Genomic DNA, 27,897 nt, shown 5'->3' on the forward strand with positions numbered 1-27,897 from the left:
GCAAAGTCCATGCTGGCAGTTGGACATCCTACTAGCATCAGCAACAGATGCCAGAATCAGGCAAACTTCAGATCCATATCTCCATGCCTGTAGAGTTCAGGCCAGCTGAGAAGTGGACACTTTTTCAGCAGAGGAAGGAAGATATCCCTAGGTGCTGTGCTGACATCAATCACCCTGCTTATGCCACTGCCTGGCAGCTGAAACCCTGGCAATGTGAGAACTGGTGGCAGTTTCCAGCCTGGTCCTGCATGCAACATGGTGCCTTAGGGATCTATAATCAAAGTTTTGATTATTAGGGTAAAATTGGTCATAAAGAGGAAATAGAATGAAATAAAATGAAAGCACAGCTATCAGCTTCCCTTGAGTTTAACTTGATCTATTTTAATTTAAATGGAAAATGTCACATAACTTATCTATAACACTTTAAAGCACTAGTCAGGAACATATCACCAACGCTAGACAGTGGCGTGTTTTAGCAGTAGTATGGTGGCCATAAAGCTCTTTAATATGCACAGAAAACCAAACCTCAAGTGCTCTGCTAAGAAAAATATTTGGGCCTCATCAAGAAAGCATGGAGCTAGGGGCAGAAAGAAATGCATGCTGCCGAGCGCAGCGTCTTGTTGTGTACTTTGGCGTCTTTTTATCTGCTTCTGAAAATTTTAAACAGCAAGAATAGAAAAAAATCCATCGCAAAGGTGCTCTGAGGCGAGTTTGTGCACGTGAAGCGTTTCAAAACCCCCGGGAGCCTTGCCGAGCCGTCATACGGTGACCTCGGGCAGGGGGTGAACAGGACAAGCTCCTGATGTCCCTTCATCAAAATGACCAGAGGAGCTTCACTCGAGTGCAACTTGTGCCACAGCTCCTGAGAGCAAAAGCTCTCGAGCTGACGGGCTTCTCCAAGATCGTTTTTATGTTCATGACAGATTGCAAGTGGAATAAAATTCCACACACCCCCCTTCCACGGGCGAAGGCTTTGGAGAGTAGCATGGGGTTCATGCTTTGGGAAATGCCCCCTCCCACGGAGCCGGTGCTCAGCTGACGCCGAGTGTCCCCACGTCCTTGTGCCGCAGCCCTGGGAAGGCAAACGTCTCACAGCTCCCAACAGTGCGCTCGAGTTCCCACTCAATGCGGAGAGTACCGAGGACGGTGCGGAGAGAGCTGCTTTGATGGCCTGGCATCGATATCAAAGCCAGGTATGCGGCCCCGTTTCCCACTCAAGGCAGCTGCAGGACGGCGCCTCTTCCCTCTGGAGGGGGAAGCTCGTGCGCGGGGCAGGAAGCCATCATGGAACAGCCAGCTCAGGAAGGGGCTGGGGCCAAGATTTTGTTTTTAACCTGTTTCTTGTTTATTTAAGCCTTTGAGGAAGACGAATAAAAGCAGCCACTGACAGAGGCCGGCTGTGTCGCAATCGGAGCTGCATCTGCTGGCTGGGTCGTGGCGGTGAAGGCAGCCTGCGTGACGGCAGAAACCACCTCTCCGGTCATTCGTCAGCCTCATGGACCCACCAGCGTCTTGCGCAGGAGCCAGGGTGCTCAAAGCAGGTATCCTGAGTCCATCTGCATCAAGCCAGCAGCAGCCATTTGAGGCTGCTGCTTCAGCTGGCCGCAGGAGAGTTGTGCTGCCTGCCAGGCAGCTGTTCAGGATCAGGGCTTTGAAGCTGCCCAGTTCTCCGCTGAAGGAGGTATTAGAGGCGCGGATGTTTTTGTCCTGGTTATTTTGTGCGGAACAGGTAAAAGTAACTTGTTCCCCATTGCAGAGAGGCGTCGATCCCCTATGGGTTTGCCCCTGGGGCCGATGGAGCCCTCGCCTCTGCCACCTGCTAGTGCTGCCCGTGCCGCAGGGCTCGCTGCCTCCTGCCCCGAAAGCGGCCATCTTACAGACTTTCTGGCCCTCTGCGCAGCACCGGGAGACGTAACACTGCCACGTATTTGATGCTGCACACGGGATGGCAACAGATTTGCCACGGTCAGCCATTTTTGTTGCTGTTCCCATTTCCCTTGCATCATTCATGCTCCCCACTTTGGGCTCCTGGTTTTGCTAAGGGCAAATTCCTGCTCCATCAAAGCAATGCTCGCCAGTGAGACCAGGGGCCCCAGGTATGGGCTGTGGGGGAATGTCCGCTTCCTCTCGCCCATCTGAACTGGCTGCCACCTCCCCTGGCTGCGATCCCACAGGGCACTGGTTTGGTCCCACAGTGCACTGGTTTGGGAGCGCACTGGTTTGGGAACCCCCAGCTGTTCCCACCGGGTGCTACAGGAGGTCCCAGCTGCATGGGGCTGGCAGCCAGACCCAGGACTGGGATCACTGGGCTTGAATTTGAACCAGAATTTGTCCATAGAGCTGGGAGATAAACACACAGTTTCCTATTGCAGAAAATGTAGGTTAGGTAGAGGTATCTTTCTACGTCGTTTTTAAAGGGCAGAGGACGAATGCCTGTTTGAAGTTACCTCAATTTTTACAAAGGTAAATAAGAGGTAAAAATGGGATTAAGTGAGAGTGTGACCGTGGGGAGGGCCTGACTGGGGGCTGGGGTTGGAGTACGATGCATGGAATAAAGTGAGAGCATCGTGGGTTTGGATCCTCTAACTTTCATCAGTAGGAGCTACCTTCTCCTGTTAATCTGATTTTAAAAGGACCCGTAAGGGACCCTTGGTTTAACCCACGTGGGCCTGTGGATTTCAAAGAGCTCTAAGCCAACGTTAGGATGAATTTCTGAAACACTCTCTCCCCTTAAAAGAATAGATGGATGTGCCCTAATCTACTTGTAATTTTCTGTCCAAGTTTGCTTAAAAAGTAAATGAAGACATTAGAAAAACCCAGCTGACCAAAAAAACCAGCTCTGGCCAGTCATTTCAGGCTAAGCTAATGCAATTATCATTCTTATCCATATTGTCATGCAGTTAGTCCCGCTGAGCCTAGCGCTCAACTGTCCTGATTTTTCATCATAAATTCTCTTTGTTCCTCTTCAAGTATTACTCCTGATTAAGGGCTGCGATTTGAGAAACTTAATGTCAGATTTTAAAGTGACAGTTGATTTTTCTTTCAGCAAGTTTGTTTTGTATGGATAAGCTTTTACATTGCATTGACATATTTTTGACTCCTTTTTACTTTTTTGATTCCTTTGTAGATACTCTTCTTAATTTCTCTGAAAAGATTGTAGAGCTTCTGCTCTCAGCGAGGGTAATAAACCCTCTTGCAGGTGTTACTGTGCGTGGGGGGAAGATGTGAAATGGAAGCAGGCACCAGGAATGCAAATTCCCACTGCAATTTGGGTCACATGTCCAAAGGGAATTATAATTCCTCACATGCTTTCTCACGCAGCAGGACGCGGGAGCAGAGGGATTGCTGCCTTGGACCGGGCTCCCAGCTCATCTACTCCCCTGTCTTGTCTCTGAAGGTACCCAATTGCCAAGTGCTGTAAATCCGGAATGAGAAACGCTAGAATAGCCAATTATAACTTGCCTATAGGAAAATATTTTCCTAACCCCAGGCATTTATCACTTGGCATGTCCCCTGAAGAGCTCTGGTTTATATCCCTTCTGCATGATTATCTCAAATGAGGTAACCCTGGAGATATCCACAACCTTTATAAATGCCCATGCATTTTTTTCAGAACTCCTGAACTCTTCATCTTGGCGATCTCCCGTGGCAGTGAATCCCAATCTTGCAGTGCACTGCTGAACACATCCCCATTCCTTCGGCCATTCACTGTTCATTTTTAAAATCAAATCAAACATGCCCATTCCCTTCTACTGAATTTTTCTTGCGCCAGCCTCCCTTGGGCTTTGCCCTCTGCTCTCTGTATCAGTCAGTCAGTACCACCTTTATTAATATTCCCTTCCACCCCCAGTCCACCTTTGCACAAGAGCTTTCCCATCTCCTTGAGCAGGACTCTCTCTGGCCCTTGAGGCACAAAACCGCCTGCCCTCCTGGGCATCCCTCTCCCACCTTTACTGGTGGCTCACCAGGACTGCAGATGTGGTATGAATTATTCTGAGGTCTGGGCACAGGGACTTGTGTTATAGATATAACCGTGCTGAAATCAGGAGCTGTCTCAGCCAAATTACTAATAACATTTGCTCTTGTTACCCTGATCTGGGCCAAGACCTACAGCGGGGACCCCAGCCAGGGTCTGGCAGCTCCTTCCTGCAACTTCTATTTCACCCTGGCAAGGCCAGACCTCCCCGCTCACCTTTCCCGTGCCACTGAGGCCACTGACCTGCCTGTGCCAGGACTGCTAACACAGCTGCATGAGGCCTCGCTTGCACCAGAGACATCATTTTATAGCAGAAAAATGTAGCCTGAGAATCCCTGGTTGTGAGCCACAGTGCAGGCAGTCTGCTCTCAACCACGTTGGCTGATCAGGTGTAAAAAGAGGAGCCAGAGTAGGAGAGGGATTTTAAGAGCAATTACAGCTATCAGAGAGACAGGGGGAAAAAAAAAAATCTAGCAGAGATACAGTATTGTGGCATGCCAAGAGCAATGGGAGTGAGGGTTTGGTTGGCAGCATCCCTTTGAAGATGCCTGTGAGAGTGGAAGCAGATCATTTTAGTGTCCCCAGTTCAGCTTTGGGCTGTAGCTGCCCAGAGGAGAGCTCCCGGGCCCTAGGCACCATGCAAAGCTAGCAGGGAGCTGCCAGAAAACACCGCTGTCGCTGCAGAGGAGGCCCTCTTGTTACCCATTTAGGCTGCTTATAGATGCAGGAGACAAAAGGTTGTTTTCCCTTTTACCTTGCAGTTTAAGTTCAAGGTTTGATACTCCCGGAGCAACGGATGTCCAAGGGTGCGACTCCCCGTGACTGTGCCCGTGTAAAGTGACCTGTGCTGGCAGGAGGTGGATGACAGTCAGAGATACCACTGACATAATTTTAAGGCTGGGTGAACACACTGCAGCTGGAAAAACACTAAAAAATGGCATTTATACACCTTGTACGCTCAACTGCACTATAGGCAGTACTGGTAGGGGTGCTTGCTTTTCAAGTTATTGAAGTCATCCCATTATAAAACCTCATTTTCAGTCAACTAAAGCTTTGCCAAAGATTTTGAGGTGATTTTTTCCATGCTGTATGGCTGCCTCTGACTTCTTGGAGGGAAAGATCCAGCCAACCAGGCTTGGCCAACACCTGGCACCTAGCGCAAGAGGCAGGGGCAGAAGCAGCTGTTTTACACCACACGAAGCACTTCTGGTGACCTTTTCGCTGAACGGCTCGAGCATGCCCTTGCTTTGGAGCGGGGATTTGAAATTTGGCAAGACAGCCAGACGTTGTGTCAGGGATTTGCCATGGGTCTTTCCATCGCCTCCCATCCGGGAGAGCCTCTGTGTCCCCGTCACCGCCCGCTCGGCTGCAGCACCTCCCTGCTGCTGCCAGTGCCCGTGTTGTCTGGGGTGTCTGACCTCTGCCTGGTGCCTCTCGGTTTTACAGCCCCACTAATGAGCCACGGGGCTGTCAGTACGATGTGAGGCCATAGTCTTTGTGTGACTTGAAAAACTATATCCAGAAAGTTCTGTTAAAAATTATTGCAGCAGCACAGTGAAATATTGAGAGATTTAGAAGTGCCAGGATTGAACTGACCTGTGCAAATTCAATTCACTTTCCAAAGCTGATTTAAAAGAGATATCTATTGCTACTTTCTTCATCCCACACAGCTGGCTTTCCCATCTGAAGTTTCATGTAGTTTTCGTTACGGTGTATTGATAGACCCCAACCTTTTGTTGCTTTTTTCAATATAGCTTGAACTGGAAGCGTTTGAAATCAGTTGAGATTTCACAAATGTTACTGTCACTGTATATCCTAAAAGCAATACTCTTCCTCGCATCTTGTGCAGCAGTGACATGGAAGAGATGTTTAGGACAGAGACCCAACTTTTGCCATTAGTCCATCAACTTTTATCTGGATGCCCATGAACCGGCGGGCCAGCGCAGACGAGGCCCGGCTCCGTGATGCCCTGAATCGCAGGATGGCACAGGATGGTCAGTGTGTTTTCGGCCACGTGGACCGACCCCATCATAATCATCTCTCTGGTCCGATCGTTGCCTGTACGAACACCCTTGTCAGCTGGTATTTATAAAAGAAATATGTCCAAGGGTTTTCATAGTGACAGTGCTACATGAGCAGGCAACCAAAGTTTAAATTTCCTTTGGCATAGTATTTCTAATATACAGCTATTAATTCTTCTACAAGGAGAGGACATACGCATAAGGGCACGAATGATCTTATTGTAAAGGCACTTGCCTGGGCTCAGATGGCAGGAGTACAACTCCTGGCTCTGCTGCAGACTGCCCATATGACCTTGAACAGGCCTCGACCCAGCTCACCAGGCATGTTTAGGGATGCACGTCCTGGGGGCATTACTTGGAGGTAAGCACCTGAGTGCTCAGGTGGATCTGCTACGCTGAGGGTCCCCAAGAGAGCCTAAGCTTACAGAAGTCAATTGCTCTGTGCCTCAGTTCCTTGTTTTAAAACAGCAATATAAGCAGCTTTTGGTCTTTCTTGGGGCACCTTATCAGGTTATTGAATAATCTTACCTTGACATCTTGCATCGTAGTGCAGGCAGAAGAGACGGAGAAGGTCCTCCCGTGCCCCACTCTACCCCAGCTCCTCTTCCTGCAAGTCCCCATCTGCAGGTTTTCCAAACGTGAGTGGACCCAGCCTGTTCCTTCAGCCAGTCCACGGATCCTGTGTTGTGCATGGCTTTGCTTTGAGGTATCTCAGTCCTCCATTACTCTGTGTGGCAGAGACCGTGCTGTCCTAGCATGAGCTTTCTCTCATTTTCTTTCTCCCATCATCTGAGCAGGTTCTGCCTCTTCCTACATAGCTGGTGCCCTGCACACCCCATCAGGCTGGAGACTGAGGTCTCTTGCTTTGCTCTTCTCACACCATGGGACTTTCTACAGAAAGAGAAAGGACCTGGAGAGAAGGCAGAGCCTTCACGAGGGATGAGACCACGGCTGTAGAACGAGATCTTCTGGAATTAAATTACCAAATATTGGGAAAGCCTATGGATGCAGTGAGCTGGGATAAACTAGAATGGGATAGATGAGGGCCCTGTTTTAACATGGGTCCTAAGGAGTCGGTAATAAGAAATTAATACTAAGAAATGCAGAGGAACTCAGGCAGGAGGGAGTGACACAACAAGACGGTTGCAATAACTGCATCTTTGACTCTAGCATGTTTGTTAGAAGATTATGCTTTCAGTCTTGTGCCGTTAATACAGTTTTCCTTTTATTTAGTGTAGAACCCCATGGGTCTCACAGTTATTACCCACGGATGCCCAAGGGACTTGTGCAGGTGAGGAGCTTAACTGTCTTAGGTGTAGTCAATTTTGTGGGTAATACTGATGTGAAGTGAGCAGCGTTTGCAGCTAATTAAAATGCCACACTTTAAAATAATTTTTGCTAATTACTAATATTTAGCAGCACTATTTTAACTGCAATTTTCATGTTTCATGGGGATTTGAACTCTGCTAATTTCCCGCTGACTCTCTTGGCACCATTTAGCATTTCAAAATGACCATGAAATTAAAAAACCTTAGTCATTTTACTTCTCTAGGAATTAATGCTAGCAGTAGCAGGAAAAAAATTTGCTGAAGGATAAAAATGACCAAACTCAGGCCCTTTCCCTGTTTTTCCCCTAGAAGGCTATTATGCTACAGCACTGACTGACCCAGAGGAGCACAGAAGCTGCTCTGGGCAGAAGCTGCGTTTGCTGTGTCAGGAGGAGGATGCACAGAGCCGCGTTTCCCTTACAAACAATACTGTTGTCCCATAAAGCTGGGCAGCGAGCTAGTGCTAAATAGCATTGTCTTGGCCTCAAAATGAGTCAGTATCTGTCAAAATCGGTAGACTGATCTTTTAACTCCCGCTCTGGGCACTGACTGCTGAAATGAAGCTACTACCCCTGTGCAACGTCAGACACCAAACCACTGGCAGAACGAGCGCTAGACCTCAAGTGTGTTGTTTCCCAGGTTCTTGCTCTGCTTAACAGACCGCACTGCTTGCCCCTGTAAGACAGAAATGTCCTTTAAAAAGGATGAAGAGAGGGAGAATGTGAGACTTGCGTTTGGGATAAGGCAGAGTGCATTTGCAGTGTCCTCGCATCATCACAGCAATCCAAACACAAATAACATCACTATGTGAATTTGCAAGAAAAATAGCTCAGTTAGTTATTTAGTAATAAAATCTCGAAATCAGCCTCCAACAGTCATTCTGAAAAACGATGTAAACATTCAACACAAGAACAATCAAAAATACATCAGTTGTTTTTGGTTTTTTTTTTTTAACTGAAAGGGAAGACTCGCATCCTTTCACTGAACGCATGTCTACACGGATCAATGTCAGCTCTTACTCATTTGCTACTTTTAACTATTTGCATTTATGCCTGTTACTTGGGTCTTAGTTGCCTAGCCATTGCGCTAGCTTTGTTCCACTTGCTTTGATTAAACTAAATTCTGGGTCTTTCTCAGGACATGTTTCCTGGTCCTCTGTTGTACATCCAGCATCCTATGCCTGGCCCCGCACGCAGCCCTCCCTGGCAGCCCCCCCGCCTCTCTCCCTCGTCGCAAGGAGAGAGTAACCAGAAGAGTTACCGCCCTGGCTCCACCACTGGATCTCTTGTCGACCCTGCGCACATCACGTAACCTTTCCTTGCCTGTCAGAGCCACGAAGCCGCATCAATCCTGGTGGGATGAGCCTAGCAGCATGGATTTGTTCTGCGTTTGCTTTCCCCACTTGTAAACTGAGCATCGTAATACTTGCCTAGATCAAAGGGGGTACGGGGAGAATTAAATAATTAATGTATGTAAAGCACTTTGAAAGATGAAAGATGCTATATAAGTACAAAGTATTAACTACAACAAAAAACCCAAAAACAAACCAACAAACCTGGTTACTGCTGTAAATCTCCAATTTATGCTGTAAGAAATGCATGAAATCAAGATAATTGCCACTAACAAATGACGAGTTTGATTATGCCAAGCCCTAAAACAGCTATGCAGGGCACTGAGAGCCTTGCCACCTCCTGCAGCGGAGTCAGGGCGCCTGTGTAAGTGAGAAGGAGCCGAAAGCGTGCCCACAACTGGGATTTGGAAGGGAAGGCGCTTCCTGCGTCACCGAATCATCTCAAGCAACCATGTCAAATGGTGCAATTCAAAAATAGATAGCGTCTTACAGCAAGCTATGTTTCTTGCTGTTCCCCAGCCTCACTGCTCCAATGGTTAGAAACCTTTCTCTGGTTTCCAGGCTAAATGTACTCATGGCCATTTGTATCCATTTGTCCTTGTGCCAACATTGTTTTAAGTTTAACACAAGATATTTATAGACCAATCGTGTCCTCTCTAACCTTTAATGTTGTTAGACTGAACAAGGCAATCCCTTTCAGTTTCCTGTTGTTACGTAGGGTCTCCAACCCCCACCAAGCACCCTACCAGCGCTTAGTCAGGCATGCTCCAGTCACAATTTCTCTGTCTCGAAGAGAGGTGAATAAAGCTGTATGCAGCCTCCTCACAGGGTCCACCCGTACGTGTTCTCCGTCGTTAATCCTTTTCAGGCCCATGTTGGAAATACTTGGTACAGCCTTGATCACATTTACCTTTTTTCCATGGCCGTGCTCTGCTGCCATTTCATAGTAATCCTGTGACCAGCCAAGGCGCTTGAGACTTTTTATTTTCCCAGAGAAACTCTGACACTTCAGCCTTACGTGCCAAACCTTACATTTGGCACAATTGAATTTCATCCTATTCCTATTGTTCCCATCCTCAAGGTCACGCAGTTCTTCCTGTTTGATAGGCTGGGGCCTCTTGTGTATTGACAAGCACTTGCATGTCTGTGTCATCAGGAAATTTCACGATGCACTCCTCCCTCTTTTGTGCAACAGGCAAATATTAACTAAAAGCAGTCCCTGAGCAGCCCTCAGACAATTCCACTAGCAACTGCCTTCCAGATCCACTTTCAGCACATCTTGCTTTCATCTCCCATCCTGCTATGTCTCACCTATCTTGCAGGGATGGTTGAGGTTCTTCCAGAAGGAAAGATGATGCAAGTCCATACGGCTTGCCGGACCCAACCAGTGCTTTAAAAGCGTTTGCGTTCCCTCAGGGACATTGCAAAAGCGAGTGAGAGAAGTTGCGAAGCACTGACATTTCATAACAATGCTAAGCCAAGAAAGTATAATACTCAGGGTAACTTTGGTTGGGAGGGAATATTCTTCAACATCTGGTGGAGCACATGCAGTAATTCTGGCAGCGCAGAAAGCCCTGTGTCCTCAAGAACCCTTTCACATAAAAGGTCACCAGTCTGAGAAAACGGAGGACACAAAGCCATGTTGTTATTGCTGATCAGAGGGAAACCAAGTCCAAGGAGAGGTGGAGTGCAGAGACAAGGGCCAGGTGGCTGTTTCAGGGGAGAGGTGGGCAGATGTCAAGAGATGTCCTGAATCTGCCTCAGGCCTCTGTTTTGCCTCAGATAGATAAAGAGCAGGCAGCTTCGGTCTTTTATGGAGATGATTTATAGATGGTTTGCATCAATGCAGCAATGCAGAAAGAAAAGGGATACTGAGGTCTGGGAGTATCCAGCTCTTTGTGAGGCAGAAGACTGTGGCCCAGCATCTAGTCAACCCTGTAGTTGCTAAGACAAACTCGGGAGGAGACTGGAAGAAATGAACCCCGATATACTCAGGTCTCCTGTCTCCAGGGAAGATCATGGGCTCCATTTTCAAACCAGCCAAGAGGCAGGGGCAAATCCTGGCCACACCGAGCTCAGCACCAAACTTCGATTGGGCTGAGGACGTCAGCTCCAGCACTCAGGTGCTTCAGGGCTCCAAAGGTGACTCCGAGAAAAGCCACCACTTATGGTGGGGCCTGGTCGGAGGAAAGTCACAACCGTTTGCTTTTGAAAGACTGAGAGCTCTTCAGCAAATTCCAGCTGGTGCCTTCCAGAGAACCCAGATGTGTATTTCAGGCAAGTTCAGCGCCTGTGAGTAGTACATGAGACCTTGGAGCACGGCTGGGGCAGTGAATAACATGGTGAGACTACCCAAGTGCCAGCGTGAGACCTTGAGCCAGCTGCAGAAACAAAGCCCCGAGTGTCTGTAAATGCCAGAAAGTCTGAAAAATGAGGTACATATGCATATGCACCACAAAGTTTGTCCTGGATCTTTGGAGAGAGCACCTTATTAGAGCTGCTGGTAGCGTTACACCAACTCAGAAGCACTTTACTTCATGTGCCTCTTGAAAAAAAGCCCTTTCTAGTTTCATTACAAAGCATCGACTGCGCGGGACAAGCTGAGCACGTTTGGCACCCGCTGCTATGAAGGAGAGCTCCTCAGCTCCTGCGCCGGCTGACCCCCCCATCCCGGCTGTCAGTCCCACCCGCACAGTCAGAGCTTGGGAGTCAGAGCTGAGCGAAGCCAGAGCTTAGGTGGATTGTAAATATCATCTCTCTGCCTGGCAGGATTTCTTGCAGTCCATCCTGCCACTTTCTGTGGGCTCCTAGCTCTGTGTTTGGGCGTGTGTGAAAGAAATGGAGAGCTACACAGTGAGAGCCATGCATTGCTTTTGTTTTTCACCCCATCCTCACCCTATACTGAGACAGTCAGAGTCCTACGCCCAAAGCCCTTACCTGGGCTTCCCCCCGCTTGCTTGCTCTCCACGGGCTGCAGGTACCGGTGAGGGGCTGCCTGCTGGGACGGGGGAGAGGCAGCTGCAGTTTCTCCAAGGTAAAATGGAGATCGGCAGCCCGCGAGGGCGACGCTGCTGCCAGCTGCGGGGCTGCCACCGCATGGGTCCCTGCACCAGAAAAAAAACAAAAACAGAGGGGATTTTTTTCTAGAGGGAGAGTTTGGGGCTAATTCAGCCTCATTGCCTGCTGACCAGGGACATGGGCACAGGCGCGACCCTGTGGCAGGTGGCATGTGCTGTGGGACCCCTGAGTGTTGCCGTCGCTTGGAAATGGTGAGACCTGTGTCTTTAAATGAAAACAATTTGTGTTACAGAGCCAGTAAAATAATTATTAACGAGATGGATTCATATTGGGGTGTGAGTGACAGACGTGGCTGCAGCAGTGCTGCTGCAGAGGCCTCTTTCTTCCTCTTGCGGGGCCTCTTTCTTCCTCTTGCGGGGTCAAGCTCCTTCATTTTATCCCTCTCATTAACGAAAAGGGAGGGCAGGAGTCCTTGCCCTTCCCTCTGCTGCCCGTGGTGCCTGTGTCCCCACGTAAAGCCGCGGGCAGGTTTCCTGGCACTTCTGCGCGTTGTCTAAGGCGGCAGCTTGAGCCCTGCGTGTGCGTGCGTGCATACATGCGTGTGTACGTATGCATCCCCGTGAGCATACACACGGAAGAGACCTAATCGTTATCCTCGGCAAGAACATGAGTAAGAGGATTTGCCTCTGTTTAACCAAGTAATAATTAACACCTGGTGAGAAGGTCTAACGGCCATAGCATCTCATTAACGTATTTTAATGGGCAATATCCTCTTCAAATATACTTTGAAGAAAGAGGACCAGCTTTGGAAAGGACATAGGGTGTTTGTAAACTAGTCATCCCTCTTTTTCAAACTCCTTAACTCTGCTCAGTGAGATGCAGAGGGCTCCGGGCTAGTACAAAATACTTGCCAGAGCATGGTAACGTGTACGCCAAGCCTCAGCAGTTAGCTTTACTTTCTTGTAGTATCGCAGCTTCTTGCCTCTTACTGCTCCATGCCAATTTTGAGGGACTGTCAGTTGTAGCACCTAAGGACCCTCTCCAGGCCTCATGCAGAGACGTAACAAAGTATGACTTCAACCCCAAAGAACCTGCCGTAAGAGTAGAATGCAAGACAGAAACAGTCAGATCATTATGGACAGCTCAACTACTGCTAAGTTTTCTACAGGAGACCCCCGTAAATGCCTGGGCCACCGTCTGGATTCAGGGAAACACAGCTGGAGATGAGGAGCTCCAGGCATAGGGCACCTAAGGGAGTTTTAACAAAAGCAAAGATTTAGGAATTTAAATTGGTGCAGCACAGTCATTGCAAGACACAATTTCTTTCTAATCTGAAAGAAGACCTGATTTTTTTTTTTTTTTAATATGCACAGATTTGCCTCGTGTCAGATGCAATGGCTGGAGGGAGTAAGGCGTGTAGCTAAACACACAGCCTCCGAGTGTGGAGTGACCTGACATAAAACAACTCCTCTTCTACTTCTTTCCACATCTGTCACCCCATCCAACAAAACTGAAGTGCATCACACCTTGGTCTTATTCCTGGTAATGCCAGTAAGGCACGTGGAGCATGAACAAAGAGTAACGTGGGTTGGAGGGTTCCTCTGGAGGTCATCTGGCCCAACCCAGCGCTCACAGCAGAGCCTACAGGCACACAAACCAACGTGAACTGGCCTCAAAAGAGCATGTCAAAAACAAGCCTCACCTCCAGATGACCTGAACTTTAAAAATGGCCGTGTCAGAAGCCAGCCTGAATTGCGTGTGTCAGACCCATTTCTAATTGGTCTTGTCTTTTATGTAATTGCGCTTTCAAGAGCTAGATATTATTATTATTATCTGCTGTCAATGGGCATCAGTCCTCGGAAATCACAGCAGCTGACTTCGAACCTCTGCTTTCAGGGTGAATCTTTCATCGTTTATTTTAATGGGGAACCCTCTGTAATTTAGCAGATCACCCGTGTGCTGAACTTTGTTACTCGACAGTGCACGGGCACTGCTTGGTCCGGCTCCACGGTCCGTGGCTTGCTACGGAGTGAAGGGAGCAGGGAAAAAGGAGCGAGGACGAGACTAGTCCTCGGCTTCTCCATAGCCCAGTCTGACTTGGCAAGTGGGGGAGCCTTTGGCCAGCTGCGGCACATCTGGCTCCCTCCTGGCCCCAGCTGTCAAGCTGGGGGTGGCATCTCCAAGGGGGTCCCTGGGTCAGCAGCATTTTGTTGAGCTGCTCTTGGGGCAAAGGGAACCAAACGCCCCTCGGTCCTTGGGGTGATGTGGCGAGCCCCGTCCAAGCCGTTGTTCCCTGCCAATTCCGCTGCTCTGGATCTGTGTGCTGCAACCCTGTGATTGGCACTTGGCTGGACTGCTGATGCCTTGAGGAAATATCTGTATAAATGCGATTATGCGGGAGTGTGTGTCTGTGTGTCTATGTGGGTTCAACCTCGCCAAACCCACTTTATTTCCAGTGTAAAAATCGCAGTGGGGAAAAAAATCGGAGGTTTCTGGAGTCCCATGCAACGCTGTGTGACCTCGCGGGTAGGAGAAGAAATAGGAAAGACTGTGTCATCATGAAGCTGCAGCCCAGATCTTGCCATTTCTATGTCTGACGGTGTGTGTGCTGTTTGACTTGTCATCGTCACCCGGTTTGTGCTGCCTTTTGGCAAAGGGAGGAACAAGAGCAGGCAATGTTTTACAGAGGACAGTGTCTGGCTATGGAAAAGCTGTGCAACATGACTCATTTTGTGTAAAGGACATGAAATTACAACTGCGTGCCACATGAGAGATGGTAGCTGGGCTCGAATCAAAAAACATCCTCATCCAGGAAGGGTATTCAAGCATGTGCTTAATTTAAGAACATACTTAATCAGGGCCTTTGGGCATAAAAGGGTAATGATTATTCTTGTGTTGCAGAGAAAATCCAAGTGACATCCTGAAGATGTATTACTTGAGAAAATTTAGTGTTATTTCAGTGTCCTCGTTTAATCTTTCAATTTCTAAAAAAGTAATTCTTTTAATTTCTCATTGCTCGCCAGTGCTGTGAATTCTTTCACAGCTGTTTTACCCTCGATTGTTAATGCCAAGTGGAATCAGCAAATACAATCTGGTTCAGATAATAATTATGGAAGATCAATCCTGCATCCACCTCTTTTCTCTGTCCCCATTAAACTTCCCAGCATGTAAGATATGCATGTTTGACTTTGCAGGGAAAGCTAGCCACAATAAAATAACCTTTTTTTCCTCTTGTACATACTGTTTGATCATGTCAAAGCAACAACATCCCTGTTCCCAATTTTCTCAATGTATTTGACCCCTAATTTTTTCTCTATATAACTGTATCGCTGCAGAGATTAGATATGGCATATATGATTTTAAGTATGCGATACGTATTTTCTTTAAATTACAAGTGACTGCCTTTATTAGCAACCGGTTAGCATCCATCAAAGTCTCGAAGCTGTCCCAGTTAAAGCAGGTGAGCTGTCATCCGCTGTTACTCAAATAACCATGTGAACAGCAGGAGCAAATGTGGCTGAAAGCTGCTCGTGCCGCACCAGGTCGTGCTGCCCTTCACGGTGGGGATGGTTCCTCCCTGCGGAGGCACATTGTACCCAGCCTAGGAGAGGCTCCCTGTCTCAGTGCGACCAGGGCAGATGGCAATTTATGTCTTTGGTTTCCTTGGAAAAAGCAAGTGCAGCTACTCCGGACCCAACAGCTGTGAGAAGATGAACTGTGGTCTACATTGACCACATTTCATAGTTTCATACCCAAACCTTTTGGTTGCTGTACAGAAGACATCCCTTGAACTGGCCTAGACTTCTGCCTTAAGGACTCTGGACACCAGCCGTACAACTGGGATTTTCGAAGGGTTTGCAGGAGGCTGGGACCCAAGTGGATTTCCCATCAATACCCTGTAGAAGATATTCAGCCTGCTGCCCATGGAGCGTGGCCGCGCTTTTGAGATACTTGCAGTGCATAAAGATATTTAGGCACCTGTTTTAAGAGAGAGTCTTGGGCCAGGAGATAAGCAAGGGCTGTTACTGGCTGTAAGGTAAGTGCTTGGTCATTTTATTGACTTTGGATTAAATCCTGTTCATCCTCCTCAGGCAATTACTCCCCCTGAAACCAATATGACTGTCGGCGTGAATAAAGCAGTTGGATTTTGGCCCCTTTTAGAAGACAACGATCATAAATCTAGCTTCCAGCACAAATCCAGGTGCTAAAACCAGGGATTTTCCTGGGGAAAAAAACACAGAAAAGATCTGTGGCATAGAACTAGGGAAATGGATGGGCAGAAAGAAAAAAAAAAGATTAACTTCATTTAACTCTAATACTTATTAATAGGGGAGATATTCAACTGGTGATCAGTAAAATGTGTTCTCAGCTTTGCCACTGCTTCCCTATGTGACCTTGGTGATGATCCTTGAACACCCCATCCCTCTCAAAGCTGTGGTTAAATATAATTGTATGTGGCTTTGAGACCAAGAGACAAGGTACACCAGAGAGTGTAAGCTATTGTGAGTATGTTTAAAAAAATGGATGATGGTGACAAAACATCTTGGTGAGAAGCTATGAAAACATGGTACAGTAAGCAACATGACTAGGGAAGAGGGGGTTTTTTTAGGGTTTTTTCACCTCTAGTTTCTTTTCCTTTTTTGAACACTATATCTTTATCTTGCTCTATGGATGTAGCACAAGAGTTATGTGTGCAGAAAGTGTTCGAAATCACTTTGTTTCTAGTTTTCTTTCATACATTTGGTAATATAAATAACCAAAGAGGATATTGCTTAACTCATAAACCAAAGTGACATCATAATTTATTAATACAGAAGACACAGTTCATTACTGCTAAATGCCATAAAGAGCTGGAAATAGAGTAGTTTCTCAGAAGGCATTGCCAATATGTCAAAAGAAAGATTTCCTTGATGCTATCTCAGCATGCATAAGGTCTTCTCCGAGTACTTCAACATTCTGGTTATTCCCCCCTGAACCGCTCTGCAGTGTTCAAAGATAGCTTTGCTGGCGATTTCCCCAACATCTGACGTCTTCTTCCCACCTGCCCCGCTCCTCCCAACGCTTTGCTCCTGTCATTTGCTCGAATCGACTCCTCTATGGGAAGGAAAATAAAAAAATACATAGCCAAGCGGTGAGGACTGAGCTGGCTGGCCCATTTATGCTGCTCCCGTTGATGATGTTGGAGCAGCAGCACAAGCCCACATGTCCTCACAGCGTCCCGGTGGCAGTGGGGACAGGGAGCTGCACGCAGAGGAGGGGTTTCAGTGCGTCGTTGGCCCCGATGCAGCTCCTGGCTCGTAGGAGGGCAATACCTCAGGCTGTACGCGCTCAGGCCCCGGGCCAGCGAAGTATTTAAGCACCTGCTTACCCCTAAGCTTTTGAGTAATTCCTCTGGTGTGAGCTAAGCACAGGCATCGTGGCAGCCTCCCGCTTCCCACGGTCTTCCCTTGCAAGAACGCGTGCACCGTGGCCCGGCTGAACGCACGGCTGCCAGCATTGCCTCCAGAGCAGGACTGCTCGCCACCCACCTCTTCTTGCTCCCTCCTATTCACAGACCTAGTATTCACTAACTCTGCAGACCCCAGTCCTGCTGGCATCTCTGTGGGTGATCCCCCGGAGAGCCCCACCAGCGTCCGAGAGGCTCTGCCAGGGGTCCCAGTGCTGGATTCAGCTGCAGAACTATTTTGGAGTATTCCAGGAAAAAAAAAAAAAAACAAAACCAAACACAACATGCTTTTTTTGGTGTGCTGTCCCCAAGCACCAGTGTGAGCCAACATATGGACAAAGTGCAGTGACCGCATGTCCCCGATAAGACATCCCTCTCTCTTGTAGGTAAGATAAACAATCGTCCTGGTGTGGGTAGCTTGCAGCCCTGGAAACTCGCTCTGCAGCTGTTCAGCCCCATGTACTACCTGTACCTGCACAGAAGCACCAATCCTAATCACTGGTCGTTGTCTGCCTCATCATAAAACATGCCTAGCTGTGCTTTTGCAACTTTTGGGAAGAGACAGGATTCGTTTTGGCTCCCCAGGATATTAATTTGAATTTTTATTTGTGTTCATTTCATACTTTCCATACACGTAGTCAACTCCCTCCTGCTGAAATGCACTGATTTAATCTGATTCAGCCGGTGTATGAAACGTGCCCGTTGTGTGCACGGTGCTGCGTGGGTTCACCGAGTTACCCTCTGCCTGCCAGTAATCCCCAGGGGAGCCGCGGCGTGATGAGCTCCTACCTGCCTGCTCGCTGCGCACACAGACACGGGCACTTCATCGCTCCCGGCTCCCTGGCGAGACAGATTTCCCTCCTGTTCGTCAGCTGGCAACGCAGACTTTCTGCATGCTATTTGCCTGGCCAGCTCCTCCACAAACACACACACACACACACACACGTGTGTGTGCTCACACCTATGTAGCCGCGGCAGGACGCATGCTCGGCGCTGCGTGCACGGCCAGCTCCCGTGCAGAGCCGGCGCCTGCACGTTGGCAGTTCGCTACCCCCCTTGAATCCCCCTCTTCTCTGGGCTATATGTGGCATTTCGAAGCTCTTGACAATCTGCTCCAAATGTTTTCCATATTTGTTCAGCCTCCTTGATTCAAATACCAGGAACAACTCAGCCAGCACAAAGCGAAGCTTTGGGGGGCAAAAAACCTCACACCCCCATCAGCGCGCGCACACACACACGCACGTGAAAACCTAAAGTTCGTCGGCATGGGAAAGGCGGAGGAGAAGAAACCCCAGCACAGCGTGTCCCTGAATAACCAGAGCCAGGCAGCGAAGGCACCCGAAGGGGAGAAAAGCACCGACTCGAGCAAGACACAGGAGCCCGCGATGAAGAAGAAGAAGCAGAAGAAACCCAAGGGGGATCCCAAAACTGGCCAGGAGGAGGAATCCCACACTTGTTGTGGCTGCCGTTTCCCGCTGCTGTTTGCTTTGTTGCAGCTGGCATTAGGCATCTCTGTAACAGTGCTGGGCTTCCTTATGGCAGGCATCAGTTCTTCTCTGCTAGTCAGAGACACTCCATATTGGGCTGGGATAATTGTAAGCATAAAGTCTGTTTCTCCATAAAGTGCCTTTGCCAACATTAATGCAAGCTGCATGACGCTCCACTTTAGACTAACCAACTGCATGCACAACACCATTTGAGTTATGCTAACTATAAATATTCCTGGGATTAAATGTCTGTGTATACTTTCCCAAGGAAACTGCTCCTGCAGAATAACACGATCTTTCATATTCCCTGAAATACCCAACAGACCTTAAATAAAATACAGGGCTGCTGTTCACTAGATGTATGTATTAGCTTGTGCTTTGCAGTGAACTCCTGCCTGGTGATGCTGAAAAAAAATGTTGATTACTTACGCTGCCTTCCCTCTTTCCCCACCAAACCATAACAATCAGGTTTTAGAAGTGAGAGCATAATGCCATAACTCTCAACTTTTAATCGGCTGCGTTGTTACTAGTGAGAGGAGAGAAATGGCTGTCTTTTGAGCTTCCTTGCTGTGCTGTGTCGAAGAAACACCGCGATTTAACCCCCTTCCTGCCCGCCGCTCCCCGACTTCTCCCCCACCGGAGGGAGAGACCGCACGTGGCCGCGGGGAGGGGGACGGTGCTGGCGGATGGGTAACATGGCAGGGAAAGGGACCCCGTCCCAGGGCCCGCCGGCGGCTCCCGCCAAGTCACGCGTGGTTTCCAGTGACACGCCAGCCTCGCCGCACGGGCTGGCGGGGACGGGATAAAGGGCGTAAACAGGGGCCACGCCGGTGGGGAAGCCGTCCTCAGCGCCGGCCGCCCCTGCAGAGATGTGGGGAGGAGGTGTGGGGGTCTCGGTGCTGTGCACAGTGGGGCCCCACTTGTCCGTGCGCTTGGGGATGTGCGGTTTGCCTGTGGAGAGACGGGGTCGGTGATTACGAGCCTGGGATGTGCCATGGATGCAATTGAGTCTGCGTGTTGTTTCCCTAGGCAGCAGGCTTCAGGGAAATGTATACTGATGTGTTAGCACTGTTTTGGGTGTTGTTAGACTGTAAGAACTCCCAGCGAATAAATTTGTGTTCAGGTACTTCAAGAAAAGATTTCTCGATGCGCTAGACAGCTATGGGAGCATCTCCTGTAAATGTAATTCCTTGCTAGTCAGAGGATTATCCGAACACCAGAACTGTTTGGGGTTTGCTGCATTAATCCTGCTGGGCGACCCTCCAAAGAGTGGAAAGAGCAGGACCTGAGCTCCCAAAGGAAGAGCTCCTCTTCCTCACCTCGCCCTTCTTGTTTCTCTTCCGACCAAAGAGGTATCTAAGAGTTTTGCGATGTTTTGCAGGGTGAGAGCCTGCCCTCACTCAGGAAGAGAACTTCCTCCTGGGGTTTTTTGCTGTTACAAGCCAGGGGGGAGTATGGATGATAAAATAGCAGCATGTGACATTTTCACTCCTCCTTTTTATTTGGGGATTCTGGAGGTCAGATTATTTCTTTTCCAGACAGCACTAGTAGCATCCCAGGTTTGAAATAGCTTTTTCACTAGAAAAAGTTGACACACAAAGGCTGGGGAAAGAGTGAGCTGGGCTGAACTAGCGTACGGCCAGGGATGTGAGAAAAGCCATGGAAGCAGCCACTGGCCCATGTGAATGTCATCAGCCACCAAACAGCATCAATCTGAGACATCCACATACGCCTGATCCCCCTTGGGGAGGCCTGAAACCCCACCAAAGTCACTGCTTTCAGAAGGCTGAGCTCTAACCCCTCTTGTTTTTAGCAGCAGCCGCCAGCAGCGATGACATTTAGATGCCCACACGAGGCAAAGCTCAGTCGCTTTCAGAGTTACCCCCTGAAAAACAGGCAGAACTTGCCACATGCATCCCTGAGCTGATCCCCAACTCAAAGCAAAACTCAGCTCGGCTGTGGTGGTTGTGTTTTGCACTCACCAGCCAGCCAGGATAACCCCAGGGGGACACATCTCCTGGGACTGTGCTGGCCGTGGAGGTCAGGGCTTCGTTTTGCTTCGTGTTACAGGGTGCCCTGGCTACGGGGAAAACCAGCGCGCCCTGCGTGCTGCAGGGAGGGACTGTGGGGAGTGGTTACTGTACCTACAGCCTGAGTCAGGTGGTGACCCTCACCTTGAGGGCTCCGGTGTGATGTTGAGGTACCAGCACATTCAAGTGCAGTTTGATTCCTCCCTGGCTCAGAATGGCTTTTGGTGGCCCCCTGTTTGCCCCCAGGGTGATGGCAGGGACCGTGTGCTTGGGGCTGCGGCCAGGCAGGCTTCTGGGGAACCACGCAGCTCTCCCGCACCCTCAGCCCAAAGCAGAAGGGAAAGAGGGGTCTGATGCCAGCAGGGAAGATGGTAAAAGGGAAACTGGTGCTAGAAAGAAGGGGTTGATGTGGTGGTACAGCCCCAGAGCCTCCTAGCAAGAGAGCGCATGTGGAGCACTGGCCACGGCCGATGCACCACGGGAGTAACGCAAAGCATATGTCTGAGAGGCAAAATGCAGGAGATATGACGTGATGCTGCATTTACTTTGTTCCTGTGCTGTGAGGTCTCCATGGAGGTACTTGGTGCCCACCGGGATATTGGACGGAGATGTCCAGGAGCTACTGAGCTGGAGTTTGTGGGTGTGCAGGTCACAGGGTGCTGCTGGTGAGCTGTGGCAGGGAGTGTGCTGAGAACTGGCCTCTGGAGAGCTGGGGACGAACTGGTCCGTGAAGGAGGACCCTTGGCTAGGACACCCTACCTGTGGGCTGGACGTCCTACGGGCTGATTCTTGGGCTGCTGTGGGAGGCTGCATGGAGGGTATGTAGGTAGGGGATGGACGACCCATGTGCTGCTCGAAAACAAACCTCGTGGCAGAAAGTGACTTCCCGAAACTCATTTATTCACACAGAAATGAGCAACAGAACAGAAAGTTGTAGTGTAAAATACCGGAGCATATTTGTTGTAGTAGCATCCCACTCAAATGCTCTTTTTAAAGGACTTGATTAGTATTCAGAATCAAGAACTTAAAAAATCCATTATCGAGACCTTTTTAGCAACATTAGAGATAATGGGCGAAGCTCATTCCTAGTGTTACTCCTTTGGAATTACACCAGGGCTGGATTTGACCCCACGGCTGTTAATGCAGGATGACAGAAAAATGAAGGAAAATTGCTAATGTGTTAAATAGACCCTGATTGATTGAAAGATTTTTTTTTTATTCTTTATTAGTAGCAAAATGGTGACATCGTTCCTTGCCGAAAATCGAGTGCTTTAGTGCATTACTATGAATGAAAACGAACTTATTTAGAGAAGCAGCTAGAGTAAAATGCTACTGAGGAAAACCATGCAAGGCAGTCCGAATTAAACCAGTTGAAAACCTGACCGCCTAGGTTTGTGAGGATAGCACAGGCCAGGGATTGGGTTCACCATCTTGTGGAATAAATGTGGCCAGCGATCCGCTGACGGGGAGCAGAGGAGGCCCCTGGCACTGAAGGGGTCCCCCCCACTGTGGGTGCCTGGCACCGGCCCTTCCCTCCTGCAGAAGGAAATGATACAGTTTGCATTGCATCAGAAGCGTTTCATTGTGAAACCCAGTTCAAACCTACTAGTTTGAAATCCATTTCATCCGAAATCCGTGGGGCATTAGTCAGAAACCAAAGGAAAGCTTTCTGGACAGAAACTACGGAGCCTACGTGACTTACCACTTCTGCTTCAGCTTAAAAACCTATTCCCTGTAAAATGCCTCTGCAACATAGGGACAGCCAAATAAATGCAATTAAAAATAGTGAGGGTGACATTTGTTTCGCCTACCTGTAGCCATTTACAGCGAAGGTGTCCAGGTCTGAAGCAGTTGTCCGGCTCCTCCGTGAGATCTATCCCCAGCACCTGAAACTGCAGGCTGGGCCACCCCTGCCGTCTCTTCCTTCTTGCTGTTCTGTAGGAGCTTGGACAAACTCTACACAAATCCACCTGGGAGTGCAGGGCTTTTTTTTTGCCTTCCCCCCCCCTCCCCGTGTCTTGCCACTGACTTGCTGCGTAGCTTTGGGCAAGTTACTTAACCTTGCTAAGACTTTGTTATTTCCCCTGTAAAGTGGGGTTAATAATGGCTATCTGTCACCCCTTGCTTTGAGATCCTTGGATGAAAAGTGTTGCAGAGGCAGTAGATATTAATGGTATCCTTTTCATTCTTTTTCATTAGCTTGTGGCCTTTTGACACCCAGAAGAAGAAATGATGTATTTCTCCTTGAAAATTCTGCTCTTAGATTATTTCCGCTGTGATCAAAAGTAGAGAGCATCACAGTTTTCACAGGCAAGCTCCCTTTCAGCCCCATTTTGCAGACTCAGGCAGTTAAGAAAGTTACAGAAATGCTCATCAGAAATGATTATCCAGGGTGTTTATTATTTCTGTCGGAAAGTTATTTTAAATCCATATATATGTATGGATGTACATAAAATTGGTATTTTTAAAAACATTCTTTAAAAAAAATCTGTTTCTCAAGTAGTTCAAGGCAGCAGTTGTGGCTCTGGCTGTCATTTATTTTATTGCAAAAATTGTCTTAAAAAATCTGCCGCGGGCCAAGCCCCCAGCCCAGGAGCTCTGATGCTTCTCCCTGCTCAGGCCCTTCAGGGCCACATCTCCCCAGGTGTTTCCCCAGGCCAGAGAGTCCCTGAGCGTTACCCAAGGGGTAGCCACGGCTCATTGCTTTTTGGCCACACTGATCAAACATTGGCTTCTGGTGGAGTGTGGCTGATGTGGGGCTTTGTGGTGCAAATGGCAAGCAGACTTTAACTGAAAAAAGCAATTCAATTATTATTCATTTACCTGAAGTCAGAAATGTCTATGCTTCTCTTTTTATACCTTTTAAAAAAAAAATTAAAAAAAAAAGCTAAAACCTTCACCAAAGGTGATGCTTTGAGCATCTCACGGGCGAGGATAGGTGAGACAAATGAAGATTCCACAATGGCTGGAGAACCCATCTGTGAGGGACAGTTTGCAGGAAACAAGGGGTGAGAACAGGCGTGTTGGGTGGCAGCATCAGGGAACGGTGCAGGACAACCCGTCCATACGATGGGGCTGGCAGAGGAGCTTGGCTGGCTTTCATGCTTCAAAGATCTTTTGATGCTTAGTACAACATGGGGTAGCAAACAGCCAGGACTATCTCCTGACTCCACATATCCCTATCAGATGCTGATAATTGAGATGTTTGTTTAATTGATGTACTTCTGCATGAAAGTCTGACTCAGATGGCGGCTCCTGCCACTGACTCAGCACGTGCTTGTGGGCTGGTAAACCTGAGTGCCAAAATCAATAGAGCTGCTGTAACAGGCAGTGCTGACCTAGCCTCTGCCTCTTTAGCTTGTCAGGGTTTGTGTTGTTTTGGGGCTGGAAGGGCAGGAGGGTGGTGTGACAAGCTCCCCGCACCCAGCACCCTCTTTGGCAGCTCTTGGCAAAGTCGTTCCAGCATCCACAGCTCCTGGGAAAGCAGCGAGGCCCCAGAATTTAAGCTGGAGATGGTGTCAGAGAGAGGACATAGGTTTGAATTTTCATCTTAAAAATGGGTACAACAATGGTGGCGTGTATAACTGTTAAGGAGAAGCTTTGAGAACACTGTTGTGAGACAGATGCTGCAGGAATGAAGCGTTGTATGCAGGTGTCTGGGGGGAAAAAAGGACAGTGCTGTGATATAAAGTGATATAAATTAGAAACTGGGCTTAAGTGTGACCTGATGACTAGCTGGGGTCAGTTAGACCTGTGCTCCTCTGGACCAGAAGGGATTTGCTGTACCTGTTCCTATAACGTAGATGGTTTCCCTGGCTCAGGGTAACAAAGCAATTCAAGGGCCGTGTTGTCTCTGACAGTGTCCCCACAGATGAGGCTCTGTAGATGTGTCCACCTAAGAACCTCTCTGCAGATGATCTCTCACATGATAAAATGAGGCAAACCTGTATGGGTACACCCCTGTCAGCCTCCTTGCCTTTCTCTTTCTGGATTCTCCCACCTGGAGGATGTAACAGTTTTCCATGAGGCCGGATGCTCTGACTGTACGGTGGTGACCCTGCCAAACATCAGACAACCGCTTTACGCGTGAGACAACCCTTTTATCTTCCTAGAGAGGTCAATAATTGGGAAGCATCCCCAGCTAGAGCAAGAGGCAACTGATCCTCTTCCATATTGATATGGGGGATGACTGAATATTTAAAACCCCTGAAACATGTTCTCTTTTAAAGCCTGAAAGGAGAGAGAGACACCTTCTTGTTAGCCCTGGCCCCTTGCTGGGTTTTTTTGTTGTTGCTTTTGACACCTTTTCCTGCAGCAATTGTGGAGGTGGCTTTCAGTCAGGCTTTACCTCCTATACAGCCTTGCTGGGTTTTTAACTTTTACTTGTTATTAGGGAAACCAATTTCAATTTTTAATAAAAGGTGACACTTAAAAACTGGTGCCATCAAAGCAGCTAATGGAAATTATAATCAAGCGGGCATCCATTTTTTATACAAGCTAGCTTCAATTAGCCATGGGCAAACATCAAAAGGTTTGAGGGAGGACTGCCTTCAAGAAGAGCCTCCATGTTTCGGTATTTAATTGAACCTTCTCCAAAGTACGTGAAGCTCTGGATGGTATGCAACGAGGAACGTTGCATGAAATATGCTATGGTGAGGTTTCCAGTGCTTGTTTATAGTCGTATATGTCTGTAGCACCAGAGCTGATCTCTACAGAGCCCTCTGCCATTACAGCTCATCATTGTCTAGGAGTAACTATGCATTGATGCCTGATTAACTGAAATCCATACTTTTATTTTGATCAGGTACAGAGTGGAAAGTTTTGATGGGAAAAAATGTTGAAATGTCACCTTTTCAGAATGGTTTGAGAAGGTAGGTGCACACCAGAGGTCTGTGTGATACCTGGTCAAGTGCTGATCTAACCCTGGACACCTCTGTGGTTTAGCCCCCTGGTCTAGCGACAGCCTCAAGGGGGAAGGAGGGACAAAATCAGAGCTTCTGGTTGGATTATGTTTGTACAAAAAGCCTAGATAAGATTTGGAGAGTGGGATTGTTCAAACAGGTTTCAGCCTAGGTAACATTTTCACTATATAGAGATGATGGCTTTCCATAGCTTCATTCATAGTCATGGACACACGAGTCGTGTTCACGTGGCACTCTTAGCCATGCTACGCTTCTCACGTTGCAAATCACTGCTGGCTCTGGGAACTTTTAATTTTCTTGTTTCTTCCCTCAGGCATTTGATCACCCAGCACCATATTTCTGACTCAACAACAGTAATGGACTGCTGCTGCAGCTCCCGGCTTTGTAAGTGGCAGTAGCCTTTGCAGTGCTTTGCCGTGGGAATTAAGTCTTACCGTAGCACAAGTGACCATTTTCACTGCTGAGCAGCTGACCTAAACAGTAGAGATCATTATGGAAAACAAATATGATTTCATTTGATTATGAATGTTCTTGCAGGGTTTTGATGACTTTACAGAATTTAAATGAAAGTTGTGCATCTGCCATGGTGTGTTATTGCATGGCTTGAAGGGACCTGTAGAAAAGACATCATTATCTTATTCTGTAGGCGGGGCAGGGATGGTCAGTTATTATGGGTTTTATGGCTGTTAAGAGAATGATTTTGTAGATTATGATGGCCTTTGCCTGCAACCACAGTATACATGTTTATCATTATTATTACAGCTATTATTTCTGGAAGTAATTTATATGCAGCTAGACTGTCCTTAAATCTAACGAGAAATCTATAAGGGGGAAAAAACGATTAAGGCACAATACCTCTGTGTGGCAGACTGGCTTCTTTTACATGTGGTAGTGAGACCCAGGCTGACCCGAGGCTGATGAAAGCTAGCAGTAAAAGCTGTGTGTAGCACCCACTTTCATTGCAGTTTCCTTAAACCTCATAAAGCGAATGAACATCAGTGTTGCTGTCTGCAGCAGTCTGGCATCAGAGATATCCTGGTTCAAAATGGCAAAGCCAACAGGAACATGCTCTTTCTTCCATCAAAGTCTGTGTCCGGTGGGAGCGTTAAATTCGGTGGATAACATGGCTTCCCCAAAGGTGTGGACGGGAGCTAAGCCTTGCCTTATCTGATAAGGTGGGTGAGCCGTCAAGCCAAGTATCGCCTCTGAGGGTAGTAAGCCAGACACTTCAGACATAGCTACAAGAGATAACTTCTTTACCCTTGTCTCTACAAACAGAAAGTTCCATAGTGCCTTGAAGTGAGCAACTACAAAATAACTTGTCCATAATGGAAATTTCTTCCTAATTCTGTTAATAGCAATTTTTCCCCTGAAGTTTGAGAGTTTACATTCTTATTAAAAAGGAAGAGTCCACCTGTGGGTCTCAGCAATGGCATGTGGCATTGCACTGCCTATATCTGAGAGGTATTGTCCTTCAATGTGTTTGCTTTCTACCCCTAAAGGTTGTTCTTGCTAACAAGCTTCCATGCAAAGAGCAATGAGCTATACTATGCCATTGTGTTTGCAGCATTTGTCTTGTGGTGTGGCGTATACCCAAGATGTTCCTTTGAACTAGGTTTTTGCCTCCTTCCTTCATGTCTTGGTGGATGTTTCCAACTCTCCTGCCTTACCAGCCTCATGTGCCAGGGTTTCCAAGATGCTCTGGGTAGGAAGTGCTTTGCTGGAGAAAACTACCTATTCTATAGCAACACTTGGGCTAAAATTGTAGCAATAACAAAAGAAAAACCAGTTTCACAAATATACAAGGGAGAGACGCAGACAGATTAGAGCAATCTGTGGTTTTGAAATCTGTTGAAACAAAGCAAACCACATTAATATGTCAGTGTGCAAAGATAATGAATGCAAACCACAGAGGAAATTTGTGCCCTACGCATTCATATTTCCCCTGATTCCGTACATTGCATAGCCATCTTCATCACTACCACGGGGTGTCCTTGTGCCACTCGTACACTTTGTGCTTAGTCCTTGCAGGACCAGACACGAGCGAGCCGCAGGGAGGTGAGGACGGGGAGAGCGGCTCCCGTGCCCCGAGCCTCGTGATCCTCGCTGGGCGGCAATGTCTGGTGGCTTTGTCCAAACACCCTTCTGCGTTGCCACCTGTGTTTGTTCCCGAGCCTGTTTTTCTCACCCGTGACACTTTTCAGAAGTGTAGTAAGTTTAGTGGGAGGGACAGGGTTGGCTAGTGCAGGAGGGTGCCGGCACTGTGCTGGGCTTCGGTGGCAGCTGGAGCTCTTCTGCACGGTGAGAACGGCTAAAGT

The 27,897-nt window shown here is 48.1% G+C and overlaps 1 protein-coding gene across 2 annotated transcripts in view; it reads left to right on the top strand.

Moving 5' to 3' along the window:
* Positions 1–1,066: 1,066 nt before the first annotated feature.
* The window catches only part of SSPN (sarcospan), a 40,040-nt gene continuing 13,209 nt past the window's right edge, over positions 1,067–27,897 (top strand). Inside the window, exons 1-2 of one of the 2 annotated variants that reach the window (XM_075759143.1) lie at positions 1,067–1,193; positions 1,355–1,541. Coding sequence is in view for 1 of the 2 variants with exons in the window: in XM_075759133.1 (XP_075615248.1) it covers positions 18,406–18,735 (330 nt within the window). In the remaining variant the exon portion in view is untranslated. Of the gene's footprint in view, positions 1,194–1,354; positions 1,542–18,208; positions 18,736–27,897 lie in introns of those variants that run through there. The other variant, XM_075759133.1, reaches the window with a different exon arrangement.

Source organism: Balearica regulorum, chromosome 1, assembly GCF_011004875.1.
Source record: "Balearica regulorum gibbericeps isolate bBalReg1 chromosome 1, bBalReg1.pri, whole genome shotgun sequence".
Taxonomy (NCBI): Eukaryota; Metazoa; Chordata; class Aves; order Gruiformes; family Gruidae; genus Balearica; species Balearica regulorum.